Source organism: Amblyraja radiata, chromosome 1, assembly GCF_010909765.2.
Source record: "Amblyraja radiata isolate CabotCenter1 chromosome 1, sAmbRad1.1.pri, whole genome shotgun sequence".
In the NCBI taxonomy this organism is placed as follows: Eukaryota; Metazoa; Chordata; class Chondrichthyes; order Rajiformes; family Rajidae; genus Amblyraja; species Amblyraja radiata.
The window spans coordinates 82,385,191-82,402,536 of record NC_045956.1 but is presented as its reverse complement, the minus strand read 5'-3'; the positions used below and the strand labels follow the sequence as shown (position 1 = coordinate 82,402,536).

The 17,346-nt window shown below is 42.2% G+C and overlaps 1 protein-coding gene across 1 annotated transcript in view; it reads right to left on the bottom strand.

Moving 5' to 3' along the window:
- The window catches only part of cc2d2a (coiled-coil and C2 domain containing 2A), a 127,374-nt gene extending 111,612 nt beyond the window's left edge, over positions 1-15,762 (bottom strand). Inside the window, exons 1-3 of the mRNA XM_033025732.1 lie at positions 15,670-15,762; positions 12,343-12,507; positions 4,813-4,894 (exon numbers count right to left, since the gene is read on the bottom strand). Coding sequence (XP_032881623.1) covers positions 4,813-4,894; positions 12,343-12,356 — 96 coding nt within the window. The 5' untranslated portion in view covers positions 12,357-12,507; positions 15,670-15,762. The remainder of the gene's footprint in view (positions 1-4,812; positions 4,895-12,342; positions 12,508-15,669) is intronic.
- Positions 15,763-17,346: the final 1,584 nt, after the last annotated feature.

Genomic DNA, 17,346 nt, shown 5'->3' with positions numbered 1-17,346 from the left:
CTTCAACCGACAGGGAAGGGTTCACAGGCTCTGCACCTTCCCGATCGTAGCAGTGAGATGGCCAGGGTGGTGTGGGTCTTTAATGATATTAGCTGCCTTTCCCTTCAGTGGTGGAGAGCTCAATACCTGTGATGGACTAGGCCATGTAAGCCACTAGTTTCATTTGTGGGCCATAAAGTTATGAAGCCAGGCCATGATGCGGGGCTGCCAACTCTCATGCATTGAGTGTGAGACACACGAATTTCGCCCAATTCTCACGCTCTCATGCTGATCACAAATTTCTCACGCTCTGTCGTGATAAATTCTGTGATCAATGAGAATTTCAAAAGAAATATCAGCTGCTTGTGTGCGCGTCTGTTGACAAGCAGCAGCATCCTTATTCTGTTATTCTCACTTGACCGAACCATCACACACCTCCAAACCATGTCCCCATGCAAATTTACATTGAAAGACATGGACCGGGCAGTGAATGAGTGTCACCCAGCACAGCAAGTAAGGCCATGTCCTGCTCCCGGCAGCATTCGGAATTTAAGGGTTTGTGGGAAGCATCTGACATGAGCGAGGCCGGCGAGCGGCAGGAGAGAGGTGCATGGGCCGCAGAAACGGGGGGGGGGGGGGGGGCTGAAGCTCCCCCACATTTTTGGTTGGACATGTTTCAATACCTCCGGCTTTGGACGAGGCGCTGCTGTGTTCTGAGCAACCTAGCCGCGGGTGTTGGAGAGTCGGGGCGTAGGGAGGGATGGAAGCAGTAGCAGCGTTGGGGGAAGATGCGGACAGGGACCCGGGGCTGGCGAGCGTTTGTCGGGCTGGCGAGTCGCTCGTTGCAGCTCCGGCCATGGAGCAGCCTCAGTGCAAGAGTCCCGGGCCGTCGGAGGGGTTGCGCCACGGCTGTGAGCGTCTCTGTGCTGAATCTGCTCTGGTGACCGGCATGGACCAGGCTGCAGCTCGGTGCACCCTGGAGGACAACCAGGGGCTGCCGGAAGTAGGTGTCAAGCACTGGTTAGAAGCAGTGGAAGATAGTGGCCTTCAAATGGGGGTGGTTGGAGAAAGCATCCTGCTTGCCTGCGAGATTTTCACTTACTGTAACTGCAGGAAAAATGTTCCCGAAAAATGGTCCAGTTTAAGAATAAGGGGCAGGCCATTTAGGACTGAGATGAGAACAAACTTTCTTCACCCAAGGGTTGTGAATCTGTGGGATTCTCTGCCACAGAAGGCAGTGGAGGCCAATTCACTGAATGTTTTCAAGAGAGTTACATTTAGCTCTTGGGGCTACCGAAATCAAGGGATATGGGGAAAAAAATAGGAAAGTGGTACTGATTTTAGATGAACAGCCATGATCGTATTGAATGGCAGTGCTGGCTCGAAGGGCTGAATGGCCTATTCCTGCTCCTATTTTCTATGTTTCTATGCTTGAGTATATGGAAATAAAACTCGATTTTGAAGCATTCATGCATGGTGGAGGTATAATGTAGTCATAGAGTGATACAGTGTGAAAACTGGCCTTTGGGCCCAACTTGCCCTCACCCGCCAACATGTCCCAGCTACACTACCTGCTTTTGGTCCATATGTATCAGTCTAACTGTTTCTTAAATGTTGGGATAGCCCTAAAAAAGTTAATTCTTAAAAATAAACAAAAAACATTGAAATCATACTTCTCCAATGCACTAATACATGATTTTAATACATCAAATTTCAAAAAGTACCCCCTCCCACACCCTCCCCCCACTCGGTCGCTCCACTGCCTCGCTGGGTACCCCCAAGGCCAGTGATCGCTTAGCCCCCCCACTTTCAAAAATGTTCTGCGGCCCCTGGTTCAGACGGAGAGCCAGAGCGAGCACCACCGGAAATTGGATGAACAGCACCTCATATTCCGCTTGGGGAGTCTGCATCCTGGGGGCATGAACATTGAATTCTACCAATTTTGTTAGCCCTTGCTGTCTCCTCCCCTTCCTATCCCTCCCTCAGCCCTCGGGCTCCTCCTCCTCCTTTTTCCCTTTCTTCTCCCCCCCTGCCCCCACACCTATCAGTCTGAAGAAGGGTTTCAGCCCGAAACGTTGCCTATTTCCTTCGCTCCAGAGATGCTGCTGCACCTGCTGAGTTTCTTCAGCATTTTTGTGTACCATCTTTTTACTATTGTTGTGTTATGAATACCACAGAAAATATTATGTACTCTCAAGATCACATTAAATGGAATATTATTGCTTAAATATATATTGTTATTGGACTTTGCATTTCGGAAAAGTCCCAGCTGAGAGGAAGACAGCAAAATACTGAAAATATTGGGGGTGAAAATAACTTCAGGACATTATTAGGAAATTGAAGGAAATGGTAACAGAATACTTATGCAGCTGAGTGAGTATAATTTTATGGATGAGAAATTGTGTTCAACCAATTGATGACTTATTTGACAAAGTAGCTAGCATGTTAGATAACAAGGAAGCCAATGGATGTAGCAAATTTTGTTATACATAATTTGGCCTGTGAAATGCCCCACAAAAGATTACCGCATTGAATAAGCACCTGTGGACTTGAAAGTAATAGGTTAAGTCCAGGGGGTCAGATATGGGGCTTTATGTGTGGGCCAGATATATTGTCAGTGCAGAAGGGCTAGGAGCAAGGCCAAGTGTGCATTCAGAGTCAAGGTCTGGAATAGTACTAGGTGTGCAGTCAAAGCTGGGACCAGTGGTGTGTTCAGCACTGGGAACCTAAGCAGGTAAGCAGCTATGATCAGGGTAGAATAGGGGGCCAGGTGTAAGGCTGGACTCAGGGTCAGGAATGAGAGAAGGTATGCAACTGGAGTCAGGGTCAGGAGTAGTACCCGGTGTGCAGTGAGACCCAGGTTGGTCAACATGGGTCAAGTACTTGATTATAATCTGATTTCCATACATGAATACACGAAGATCATTCATATGCCGCACCAGTTGATCAGAGCCTGGCTCTTCTGTGGAATGTAATTAGGAATGTAATTTAGCCTAATCTTATTCATAGCTAATCCAATTTAAAGCATAAATATTCCATTCAATAATAAGTTAAAAGACTCGCTACAGTATGAACCAGATTGCACAATTTCAAGCTGAAAAATGTAAAAGCTCTGTACCATGGGAGGGGGAACACCTCCCTCCCACCCCCAGTCTCTACATTCGCTGAGGCTTGGTCTCTCCACAATTTCTCACTCCCAACGTTCACCCAATGTTGGCAGCCCTGTGATGTAACCAGTCAACATTCCCCCCTGTCCACCTGTAGAGGTTCGATAGAGTATTGAGTGACATGCCAAATCTCAATTGTATCAATCTAGTGAGCCCAGGACAAATCAGAAATATGTACACCATATGGAGCCATGTTGACTCAAGTTCTTGAATTCTCAACAATATGGCGTGTGAAAACCGAGTCTAAGAATGCAGTGGTGTTTCAGATAAATAAATCTACGGAGATGTGATTTCAGATGTGTATTTTGCTCTCTTCACCAAATTATTATTAATGTTGCTTCCACTTCAAGTAATGCATTGATGATAACAAGAACTTGCTGCACCAAAATAAAATGCCTCCCTCTTTTCTGCTTCTTTAAATCCATGATCTTTGGTTATTGTTCAATCTTTGGTTATTGAATTGGAGGTTTATGTTTCCAAACTGGCTTCAGACTTTCTTCAGTTAATGTCTACCCATTCATTTATTTTTCAAATTGTCTTTCAATTATAGAATTTCCAAGACTGCATGTGTTTGATTTGAGGAGAAGAACTGCATGCTGAAAGATATTGAAACTTATGGAGCAAAACTAAATTCATCTATACCTTGATATTTCCAATGGATACTCACCATTTCTAAATAATACAACTTAATGTAGTGGAAATGGAATCAAAGTACCTCACATTATCACATTGCATAGACATTTATCTTGCCATTTAAGAATAAACTTTGCATTACATTTGATTTGTCTATTAAACTTTTCAAACCGTTTAACTTTCAATCAAACACTTTTATCAGTGGGCTGCAGCCAGCTAAGAGTTTCAAAGGGTCATAACCCAATCCTTGCATGTTGTAAAGCTGATACTTACCCAAAGATATCCTCACAGTAAACAGATTGACCACAATCTCTCTACAAACATAACCAGCTCCAGGAACCTGCTATTGTCCTCAAGAAATCCAATTTAGGGTGGGATGCGAATTGCTATGTTTGGATTAAGGTCAGGATTTTGCATGGTTTGGATCTGTATTCCTATACCTCCATCTCAGAACTTGCAAAGGTGCTATGCCCACAGCTAATTTCAACCTATTGCTAATCTTACAATGAAGAACATTTCAATCATTACACCATGGCAAGTTCAAAAAAATATATTTTTTCAGATTTGAAAGATGTGATATTGAAAATAATGATTGAGATTGGGGAATGTAAGCCAAGGCCCTCCAATGGTTCTTACAGAACGTATACAGGCCAGTGCCGAACTGAGCCAAGAACTGTTCTAAGGTCTGATCTCCATTCAGTGCTGAGGCACCTGGAGCCAATGCAGCCAACCAATTCTACTTGGCTGAGCTTGGGTGAAAGGGGAGGGACAGGCAGAATTCCACTCCACATCTTCTCAAGTCAAAATGTACCTAACAAAGTTTGGAATTCCAGACACATGTTTGGAATAGCACTGTGGTCACTACTGCACAAATCTCACTCAGGTGAGGAGCACCTTGTAGAGAAGATCACATAGTGACCAATATCCAAGCCCATCGCTCAATGACCTTTGTGTTTAACTCAACCAGTTCTGGAACTTTGCTGCCTCAACACTCTGACCCAAATAACACTTTGTTAAAATACATACACTTTACCTGAGTATCACTGACTTCACTGCTCCCAGTTAGAGATGCTTGCAATGCCTTTCGCTTACTTTTTATCTTCTGACGAAGATTTCTAAAAGGAATAGAAAATTGTAAATGTAAAGAAAATAAAGGATCTTTTAAACTTTTTGTTGATCTGTTAGTGCAGCAGCTTTAACGACATTTGCTTAAGTTACAGCAATCAAGCTAAAAACTTGAAAGCAGTCAGTCACCCAATCCAGGTGGCCTTTTAACTGGGAAATCTGAATCTCAAGATGTGTGAACTGACCAACAAGGAAGGATTGAGTAGAATGGGTTTAGACTGTCTGTAATTTAATGAACAAGACATGATCTTGAACAAGAGATGATCTCACCATGTACATGAAATGTCAAGACAGATGAGGAGAATTGTGTTTGTGTCAATTTGCACACCTTTGAGATTCTCTACCCAATGGGCAGTGCTGTGCATTCTATGCATGTAAAAATTGAAGTCAATAGTTTCCCAGGTATTATTAGAGACTAAGGAATCTTAAATAGGTCCGAAAATGGAGATGATCTAGAGATTCGCCTTTGGTTTTATTAAAGAGTCGATGGTTACATGACCTACTAGTCTTACAAATTCTTAGTTAGCAAATGCCTAATGATTGTGAAAATGTAGAGCCAGGGATCTCTCTAAACCTACAAGATGAACAATGAACAACCACGAAATATGTTAGAGAGAAAATGTAACACCCTACACAAAGAAGCTTGCCCTCATCTCAGTTGTGCAGGGTCGATCCTTTATTGAGATTCCTGGGAACAATTCTCCAAACCCATATTGGCCATTATAAAAACATGAAAAGTAGGGTAATGTCTTCTCAGCCGTCCCATCAGCTCCAGCAACAGAACTGCACAACATTTGAACTTGCCTGACGAATACACAAAGAGTAACAGAGGCTGTCCATATGATTTAAGTTACATATTGTCCTTCCAATTTCCACAAATGTTTACACTTCCCATTGTTCTGAAAACTGACTGAAATACTTGATGAGCCAAAGCCAGGAAAGATTTGTTCAGCTACTTTCGACAACAATTAAAACACATTCCATCAACTTATCTTAGAGCTGTGGAGTCAAAAACAGAAACAGGCCTTTGGCCCATCATATCCATGCCAACCATAGAGTACCCATTTATATTAATCCCATTTGCCAGCCCCTGGCCTGAAACCTTCTACGTCTAAACCTTGGCAATTCTCTGCACTCCAATACTTTACAAATGTAGGGCTCAAAATTAACGGTTGCCCGGGTGCCAATGGCCACCTAAAGTCCCGCTGGGCAACCTAAAAGCTGTGCCATTTTGCCCGGCTTGACAAGCACCCAGGACACCTGCCGTTCAACTTTGAGCGGGTCCCCCTCTCTATCTCTCTCTCTGTCACTCTCCGTCTCCGCCCGCCATCCATGTCTGGGTCTCTGCTCTCCACTCTTCAGCCGCTCCTCATCCACCGGCACGGCCGGCTACCCTGCACATGTGCACTGCCACGGCAACTTGTCGGCGCCGGGCACTTTCTCCCCACCTTTGCATTGTGGGAGATCTGCCCACCATTGCTCTCCGGTCGCCGCCTCGCCACGACCGCTGAAACCCAATGCAGAATCACTCCCTGGAGCTGGAGTAACTCCTTGGAGTAACTCTTGCTTCTTGGTTTCCTGGTCCTCCAAAAATATTCAAAATGAAATTTAAACTGGAGGTGGTGGAGGGCCCATCACCAAACTCCAAACAATAACAGCCTATTGCACTTTATCTGTTTATTTATTGTGTATCTATATGGTCTATGGTATACAGACACACTGAACTTTTATCTCCTGTTCTGTATTATGTTTACATATTCTGTTGTGCTGCAGCAAGCAAGAATTTCATTGTCCTATCTGGGACACATGACAATAAAACTCTCTTGACTCTTGATTTGGACTTAAGCAAAAAAGGGTTATTGGGGAAAAAAGAGCTACATTAAATTTAGTTGCGTCTGGTTGGGTAACTATGGTAGGGTGAAGACTATTCCATGCTTTAATTGTGCAGGGGAACTCCATGGAGCAGCCAGCAACTCTGGATAGAAGAAATTGGGTGACAATTCGGGTAGAAACCCTTCTTAAGACTCCCTCTGGTTTCAGTGATTTTAGTTTAATTTAAAGATACAGCGTGGAAACAGGCCCTTCGGCCCACCGAGTCCACGCCGACCACCTGTACACTAGTTCTATCCAACACATTAGCGACGTACGTCAAGAGTGTTTTATTTTCTAACATCCCAGTTAGAACAATGAAATCCTTACTTGCAGCAGCACAACAGAATATGTAAACAATGTTATAAACGAGAAAACAAGTGTATATTTATTTATGAATATAACTATATATAGTGTGTGTCACACACACACACACACACACACACACACACACACACACACACACACACACACACACACACACACACACACACACACACACACACACACACACACACACACACACACACACACACACACACACACACACACACACACACACACTTTTCCCTCCTGGGTTTAATAAAGTTCTATCGTATAGTATCGTGTGTGTAGGAACTGCAGATGCTGGTTTAAGCTGAAGATAGACACAAAAAGCTGGAGTAACTCAACAGGTCAGACAGAATCTCTGGACAAAATGAAAATATTACATTTTGGGTTGGGTCTAAAAAAGGTTCCTGCACACCTTTGGAATGTGGAAGGAAACAAGAGCACCCGGAGAAAACCCATGTGATCAAAGGGAAAAGGAGCAAACTTCGTGCAGACAGCACCAATATTCAGGATCAATTCCGGGTCTGGTACTTTTAGGCAGCAACTTTATGGCCCCATAGTCTTGAACTGAATTAAAACATACAGTAGCTGTAAAGGGGAACATAGCTTCACTTAGAGATTTAAGACTGAAAATGGATATTTTCTTTTTTTTTTAGTAACCAAAGTTATCAACGTATGATTTTTTGTGTGTTAGAAAACAAAATATAGTGGCACAGCTGGTAGACTTGCTGCGTCACACGCCACAGATCTGTGTTCGATCCTGTCCTCAGGTACTGTCAGTGTTGAATTTGCACATTCTCCCTACAAGTGTATGGGTTTCCTCCCACATCCCAAAGACGCGTTGGGTTTGTAGGTTAACTTGTCTCTGTAAAATTGCCCCTAAAGCACAGGGAGTGGGTGAGGAAAGTGAGATAACAGAACTTGTGTGAATGGATGGTAGACAAAAAAGCTGGAGAAAATCAGTGGGTGAGGCAGCATCTATAGAGCAAAGGAATAGGCGACGTTTCGGCTCGAGACCCTTCTTCATACTGATGTCAGGAAGGGGGGGGAGGGGAGGGAAAGAAAGGAAAAGGAGAGACAGTAGGCTGTGGGAGAGCTGGGAATGGGAGGGGAATGCGGGAGAAAGCAAGGACTACCTGAAATTGGCGAAGCCAATGTTCATACCGTTGGGGTGTAAATTATCCAAACGAAATATGAGGTGCTGTTCCTCCAATTTGCGGTGGGCCTCACTCTGGCCATGGAGGTGACCCAGGACAGAAAGGTTGGATTCGGAATGGGAGGGGTATTTGAAGTGCTGAGCCACCGGGAGATCAGGTTGGTTATTGTGAACTGAGTGGAGGTGTTGTGCGAAGCAATCACCAAGCCTGCGCTTGGTCTCACCGAGGTTGATCATACGCTGAATAATCCAACCACATTTTTGTTTGGAAGTGGAAAAAGCAGCGTGTAAAAAGAGTTGAGATACTGTATTATAATTTTGCTGCATGTCATCGTGGTATATATCATGTCTTGATTGGTGAATATGTTAAGTTTGTGACTTTATTTGAAACAGAAATAATATGTGAATGCTTCATTGAGCATAATTCCGACTGGTAACTACGCATTTCGTCCGAGCACATTATCGCACGCTTCATGCAAGCCGTCTTAAATGACCACCTAAACTGTCATTTGGCAACCTAAAAAGCTGCCTAGGTTGCCCGGCTGGAAACAGAGAAAAAAAAAGTGAGAGCCCTGAGATGTTGTGAAAATACCTGCATTTACCACCTCGTGTACTGTGTTCCAGATTGCAACTATCCACTGGGTGAAAAAAAGAAATCCTCAGATCCCCTTGAATTCTTTACCCTATGTCTGTGCCCTCTGATATTAGACGAGTCGATCTTATACATATTCCTCATAGTTTTCTATCCCTCTATCAGGTCTCTGGTTATGGGGAGAATGCAGGAGAATGGGGTTAGGAGGGAGAGATAGATTAGCCGGGATTGAATGGCAGAGTAGACTTGATTGGGCGAATGGCATATATCTACTCCTATCACTTAAGACCTTTTCAGCCTTCTCCACCCTAAGAAAAAAACAGCCTATCCAGTCCCTCCTAAATTATTCCATCAATGCCATCAACATCCTCCGCACCTTCTCCAATACAATCATGTCCTTTCTATTATGAGGTGACCAGAAATACACACAATATATCAGCTGTGGTGTCACCAAAGTTGCAGAAAATTAAACCAAGACATTACTGCACATATACCATCCCCTGGCTAATGAAAGCCTATAATCCTGTGACTCCATACATGCCTTGTTAGTCACTTGTATACCTCCTTTTCGGGATCTATGATTTGTACGCCAATGTCATTCTGTTCTTCCATATCCCAAAGGGTATTCATGGGTATTCATGGCGTGTCCTACACTTATCAAATACCCCAAAATGTATCACCACACATTTATCCAGATTAAATTTCACATTGCCTTTTCTCCACCCAATTTACCAGCTTAGCTCCATAAGAAATAGGAAAATAATCAGCCTCATGATCCGAGTCTTTATTTGACCGTCCTTGCTTATTTTTAAAAATCTTTTTCTTCATCCAAAATGGTCTTTTTATTGTTACTTTCTAATTCCAGGCCAAGGATGCCATTGCAATGTTTTATATTAAAAATTGAACAAGAATCTGTGTTTTTCTTTTTTTTCCATTCTCCTTGCAAAATTTGGCTATGAGATTGTCTTTCCCCTCAGTCTCTGATTTCCCAATAAGTTAGCTAATAACATGTTCAATATCATTCCAACCTTAGGGTGTTGGTCTGAGAAAAAAAAAACTTCCTCTAAAAATGAATGGCTAATGGGTCAAATATGAGAAAAGTGACTGCCATTGCATCAATTCAGACTCCACGGTTTTAGTTGACAAACCTTTTGAAAAATATATGAATAGGCATTGGTGTATCTAAAGATTACTATCACTTGTGTTGCACCAAATCCTTTAACATGAAAACCACACAAGTACCTAGCCTTGATCCTAACAAAAGTTCTGATGGAAAATCACTGACTTTAAATTCCAACTCCACTTTCCTTCTCCATGGATGCTGCCTAACCTGCTCAGCATTTCCACCATATTCTTTACTAACTATACAATGATATTTTCTGCATTCTTGAACTGGTGTGGTTTAAATAGTGAAAATGTTATAAGGGAAGTAATTCTTGGACTTTGACTCGGGAACAATAGCTCAGTGATAGAATTCCAAGACAGCATGGCGTTTCCTCATTCCTGCTAACCCAAGTAGTCAGAAAATTAAGACTGAAATGGCAATGGCAAGTTTGTGCAGAGCGTTTTACAGATGGTATGCAATAAAGTCATACTGCACCATGGGAGGATGAAATGAGAGTGGAAACAGGGATTCAAACTGCTCTCTTCAGACTTTGCTGGCTACTAAAGGGCCTGTCTCACAGGTGATTTTTTTAGGCGACTGCCGGTAACAGACAGTCGTAGTGGGACGCCAAAATGAACCCACCCTATGACAATGTTTACGACAAGCTACTACCTAGTTGGTGTCAAGCTACGACAAGCTACGTCAACGGCGACACAATTTATCGCGACTTGGGACGTCCCGCTATGACCACACCTACGACAACCACGACGACACCTACGACAACCTTCGACCACACAGACGACAACCTACGACAACCAAAGTCAACCTACCTCCAAGCTACAACAAGCGACGACCCCATCGGCGACAAATGAAGACAACTGAAGACTTCCCTTGATGCCGGTACTGTCGCCGGTTGACGTAGGATGACATAGGTTGTCGCCAATGCAAATGACTGAGGTCATCACCCGGCGACAACCAACGTCACTTGGCATCACCCTGGCGACAACCTACGACAGCACCCACCACAGGAGAAGTCAGGTAACGTCAAGCCCACTGTCGCTGAAAGGTTTTGAACATTTCAAAATCCAGCGGTGACAAGAAAAAAAGTTATGACACTTGAGGAGACAACTCACGACAATACAGGCGTCACCCCGCTACCATGTGGCGACAGCCTATTTCCCGTCTATCTTCCGAAAAAAATCGCCGAAGTGGGACAGGCCCTTAACACAAGCTTCATAAAAAGTAAGGAAAAGCAGCCAAAACTAAAGTCTATATTTTATCTTTAATAGCAATCGCAACCTAATGTATAAAGAATCTGGTCATGTTATTCTTATGTCTCTTGGTTTTAAACTTTGTAACCCCTTTTGTTGCATCTTCCACTTCCTTTCTTCTATTTATATTCACATTCCTTCTGCATATAGTTAAACCATTTTGATTTCATTTTATTTCTTTAAAGAAACAGTGGATACATTTTGACTTTTGTTAACCAAGCATATCTGGGATGATGTTGAACATGAGCTTTAAATTCAACATGGAATGGCACAGTGATCGAGTTGCTGCCTTACACCACCAGAGACCTGGGTTCGATCCTGACTATGGGCGCCATCTGTACGGAGTTTTCCCTGTGACTGTGTAGGTTTCCTCAGGATACTCCGGTTTCGTCCCATACCCCAAAGAAGTACAGGTTTGTAGGCCAATTGGTTTATGTAAGATGTAAATTGTCCCCAGTGTGTAAGATACTGCTAGTGTACAGGTGATCGCTAGTTCGTTTGGATTCCGTGGGCTGGAAGGCCCATTTCCACGCTGTATCTATAAAGTCAAATATATCACATTTCCACACATAAAAGCAACTGTACAAAACGACAGGTACACAAAATTGCTGGGGAAACTCAGCGGGTGCAGCAGCATCTATGGAGCGAAGGCAACGAATGGGCCGAAACGTCGCCTATTTCCTTTGCTCCATAGATGCTGCTGCACCCGCTGAGTTTCCCCAGCAATTTTGTGTACCTTCGATATTCCAGCATCTGCAGTTCCCTTTTGTACAAAACGACAACTTGATTAAACAGCCTTCCTAATGTTGTGATAATTATGTAGTGCCATTTTTTTGATACACCTGCTTTTATAGTAAAGATCTTTGGCACAGTTACATTGTGTCTTTGACAATGTCATAAGCAGCAGCAACCGCACAAACGTTAAGAGTAACAATGTACCCAAGAAAAGATTAATTAGCATCTGTTGCAATTGTATCCCTGGTAAGTCATCTCTGGTCACCCCTTGGCTGTGTTCAGAAAAGGACCATTTGTAAATAAAAGCACAATCTTGTTTCCATAATGATAACTGATGAATGTTTCATAAGAAGAACCACAATTGAAATTGTTTCACTTACTCCGTGGAGGCCATTTTCTTCAATTCATCCAAATGATCAGAGCTTTGACATTCAAATAAACTTCATTTAAGGTCAGCTATATTAAGTTTGAATCCAAACCATCTGTTCTGTCCCACTTGCATTTTGCAGTAAGAGTGACTTGTTCCATTAAAAAGTCTCAAACATCTGCAAAAATAAAATTAACCATACTGTAACATTAATCACAATATTTAGCATTAACATAGCCAACTAAAGGAACCCCTTAAAGTATTAATTTGCATTCTAAAACAATATTTAGTAGAATAATAATCGCAAAATAATTATTTGCTGTTGCCATTGGATTTTAAACATCAGCTAACTAATGGGTCCAGAAGTTATGGAATCCAATTTGCCTTTAGACATTTAATTGCCTTGCTGAATGGAACATAACCTTCTTATCAGCTAAGTTATTGGCAGTGGGGTGGGGGAAGAAGATATTTGGGGTTGAAAAATATGGTCAAGTTTAAGCCTGCATAAGGGCGAGTGTAACAATTTGAAAGGCATTGTAAATACAAAGAACACTTCTAAAAGAAAATGATGTGAAATAGAATGACAAATAACATTCTAAATATTTTTTGCACATAACAATGATTCCACAGAATGTTGTCAAATATTTTTTTGTCACATGTCCCAGATAGAACAATGAAATTCTTACATGCCGCAGCACGACAGGATGACACAAAATGCTGGAGTAACTCAGCGGGACAGGCAGCAACTCTGGAAAGAAGGAATGGGTGACGTTTCGGGTCAAGACCCTTCTTCAGACTGAAGCTGAACTCTCATCAGAGAGAGGAGAACATCTTCAAAGTGGACATACCTTGAGGAGATTTCACAGTGGAGCAGACAAAATGTGAAGGAAAGAACTGCAGATGCTGGTTTAAATCGAAGGTAGACACAAAATGCTGGAGTAAGCAGGACAGGCAGCATCTCCAGAGAGAAGGAATGGGTGACAAGGAATTTGAGAGCCAGGTTGTTGAGCTGGCACCATTTGGCCAATCGATCAATCGCACTTCTACACTCTGACTCATCACCATCTGTATTTCATCCAACAACAGTGGTGTCGTCGGCAAACTTGAAGATGGAGTTTGCACTATGTCTGGCTATACAGTCGTGAGTATAGAGTGAGTAGAGCAGGGGGCTGAGCACACAGCCTTAAGGTGCTCCCGTACTGACAATTTATGACATAAATACCTTATGTTTAATCATAAAAGCAGTGCGACATGAAGATAGATAAGATTAATTGCAAAAAGAATAGGTACTATAAATTTATTAATTCAGTCACTGCAGAAATAATTCCCTTGAAAAAAAATGCAGTTCATAAAACAAACTTTGTTTAATCATCAAATAGAAATGCTGGTGCTGGAATGCAGAGGATGACAAACATGGCTGGAAATTGGATAAAGCATCTTAAAATCTATCTGCAAGAATGAATTTGATTATAAATTATTGGTAAATCAACAAATTGCCATAAGAAGCAATAAACACATGAACAACATTATTATTTGGAACTACATTATGCCTTTCTATTTTAGGAAGAAAATCAGCTGAAGACTTTCCAGGTAGCCCCAGCATTCCCCACCCCCCTCCCTCTCTCTATACATACCTCCCCCACCCAGATCACACTAGCTTCTCGTTTTCACCCAACAAACAGCTAACAATGGCCTGTTTCCTTTCTGATCGTAACTTTTTTGCATATCTTTTATTCATTTTTCTTTATCTCTCTACACCGTCTATATCTCCCATTTTCCTTATGCCTAACCAGTCTGAAGAAGGGTCATCCATTCCTTCTCTCCAGAGATGCTGCCTGTCCAGCTGAGTTACTCCAGCTTTTTGTGTCTGTCCCCTCCCCAGTGTTGGCTCTGAAAATCCACAAGAATCTGTTTTGACCCCCTCATAACTTTCATCTACATGCTGCTCTTTCACAACATCAGCAAAAAGTACACCAGCTTCTGCATGGTTGTGATGGGTTTCAGAGGCCACCAAGTCCGTCTGATATCTCTAAATTGTCTAACAGTGCAATGACAACAGGTGATCACTATTGGAAATGTTAAAGGCTGCCAATCCCCACCATTCCTAAACATCAGTTCATTCCCTCCCCATGACCATTATATGTAACTGAACTACATTTGTTTGCAAATTGGTATCATGTTTGATCTCAATTTCACATCCACACCCAATTCCACTCCCATACACAGCATGGTTCTGATGCTGCCTCAGTTCTGGTCTCCTTACCTAAAACAATGGATACATACTTAGTACTTGTTACTCACAAGCGATAGGGCACAAACTTCCTGCAGATAGTATTAAAACATGTGAATACTTCTGAGGCCCTTGGTACTGCAGCTGCAATGACATTGTGCTCAACCTCTCCATATATATGTTAACTTCCATGTAAGTTACAGGTTGTTTAAAAAAAGATTAAATATACAAGCATTCCTGACCCCAGTTCTATCTACAAACCTACCGTCTGCAGGAACGGGCTCCTCAGCCCACGATGTCTATGCCAAACGCGATGCCAATATAAACTGATCGTATCTGCCTTCATGTGATCCATATCCCTCCATTCCCAGCATATCCGTGTGCCTATCTAAAAGCCTATCAATCACCAATATCTGCCTCCACAACCAGCCCCGGCAGCATATTTTAGGCACCCACCTCCCTCTGTGTGCAAAAACTTGCACTGCACATCACTTTGCCCCGCTCACCTTAAAGCTATGCCCTCTACTCCTTGACATTCCCAGCCAGAGGCAAGGGTTCCGATTTTCCACCCTATCTAAGCCGCTCATATTTTTTACAATATATTTTTATATCGCGTTACTACATTTTTGAAATACTTCTTCCAGCTAACATTTCCCACAGCCTGCGTGATTCTATATATTTCTTTGGAGGAAATGTTTGAATGAATTCCCACGTTTGCAAACAAAAGGGAAAACTGACACAGGTTTAAAACAATGTGCATTTTGATAGGACCGGTAAATCAGTGATCTATCGCAAGTGTGGATTACCAATAAATACGTTAGATAAGACTTAATCATGTAACTTAATGCACTTAAATCATAATGAAGAAAGGAGCACACGGTAAAAGGGGTTACGATTTGCAAAACTCCATCAATGCTGGAGGTTAGAAGAAAAAAACACTATTCGCACTGAAGGTATGGAAAGAAGCTTAAGTTATGGAGACAAGGCTGATTCCACGCTCGATTTGCACTTGCAAAGGAAGCTGGATTGATATTTGCCGAGGAGGAAGAATACTGCAAAGCTCCTCAGACTGGAGGAGAACTGGGCATTAGTTTGCGTTAACGTACTTACATTGCGGTTAGTTTTTGCTCGAGCGGCCATGCCCTGATTGTACACAGACGCCGCCGTGTCCAGGAAGCGCTGCCTAGTAACCGCCTCGCGTCCGGAGAAGCGCCTGAGGAAGCTGTTGGCGGATTCCTCCGTCAATCATTCGCCAATCCCTTGCTCGTCTCGCCTCCCTACGATAGCCCGCGGAGGACAGAAAGACATTGCAATTTAAAGGGGAAAAAAAATAGATTTTCCAAAACTTCAGATAATTGTAGGGAAGGAATCCTTGAGCCAATGGAAATTCTGCAGTTTTTGCGTTTTTCTTCAACTACGGAATGAGATTCTACCTGTCGATGGAGTGCAGGTTGGCAGCACAACACCATTCCCCACACAAAATAAGCAGCATCTCTGGAGAATCGGAAGATTCTGGCCAGTCTGAAGGAGGGTTCCGACCCGAATCGTCCCAATGACCTTTCTGCCTGACCCGCTGAGTTACTCCAGCATTTGGTGTCTATCTTCGTTATATGCAAGGATCGGCAAATCCTTCCCACACTAGATCACAGAAATGCCCACTAATGGTTGTGCTGTTATTGTGTTAATCCCTCAAAGCTACCAAATGCTAAATGCGTGAAATGGAATCACATTAAAACTATTTGATGATGTGCCTGGTTATCTGATGCCAGGTAACTGGATTAATATCGACACCAGAAAATGCAGATACTGTAATATTGAGCAAAGTGCTGGAATAACTCTGGCAGTCTGAAGAACGATCCCGACCAAAATGCTACCTGTCCATTCCATCCACAGAAATTGCCTCACCCGCCGAGTTCCTGCAACAAAAGAAGACACGAAGTGCTGGAGTAACTCAGCGGATCACCCTGGGTAGCAATGTTACAAAATTTTGAGATTTAAAAAATCAAGCCTGCAATTTATCCCATCAGATAAAGTATAAAAATAAGTTTAATTTGACACCTAATTCACTTTCATATCTTCAGTATTTAAAAAAGTTATGGCAATTTTCATACTCGGAAATTAGCATCTTGTTCCCTATTGCTTTTCCATTGACTTAACTCAAAAGCTGTGATCAAGGACAGTCAAAAGCCCATAACTTTCTTAAAAATTAAGAGAACTGAACGAAATTTTCAGTTATTATAGATTGAAGCATTCTGAAACAAATATGAAACAATCTTACTTGAATGACCTGAAATTAAAGCATATAATTAGTTAGTTACCTAATTGTAGCTAATTACAAAATTCAATTACTAGATCTAAACATCTATCAATTTCTTAAGAAAAGGTTAACATTTTTAAATAGCCTACGTGTCCAAATAACATTCACACAAGAATTCACAATATAACATGATTTTAAAATCTCATTGTCCTGAATTTATAGGCCAAATGGAAGGAATTTAATGTTTAATTCCTGTAAATTAATGGCCAGTTTAATCATCTTGTGAATGGGATTTTGTGGAACGCGATCGTTTGGAACGTTGCGGTGAATTTAAACTCAATATCGGCAGGAAAAATACTTAGAAACAAGGATGGGTCCTAAGTCACATTTTTGCAATGTAAAATTTTGATTAAAGGCATCCTAAGAAGCACATTTATATGTAAAATAAACGGCTTTCCTTTACCTATCCCGTACGTGAAATCCGTCCCCGTTGTCGCTGTTGACGGCTTTAGAAGTTGATTTTTAATTTA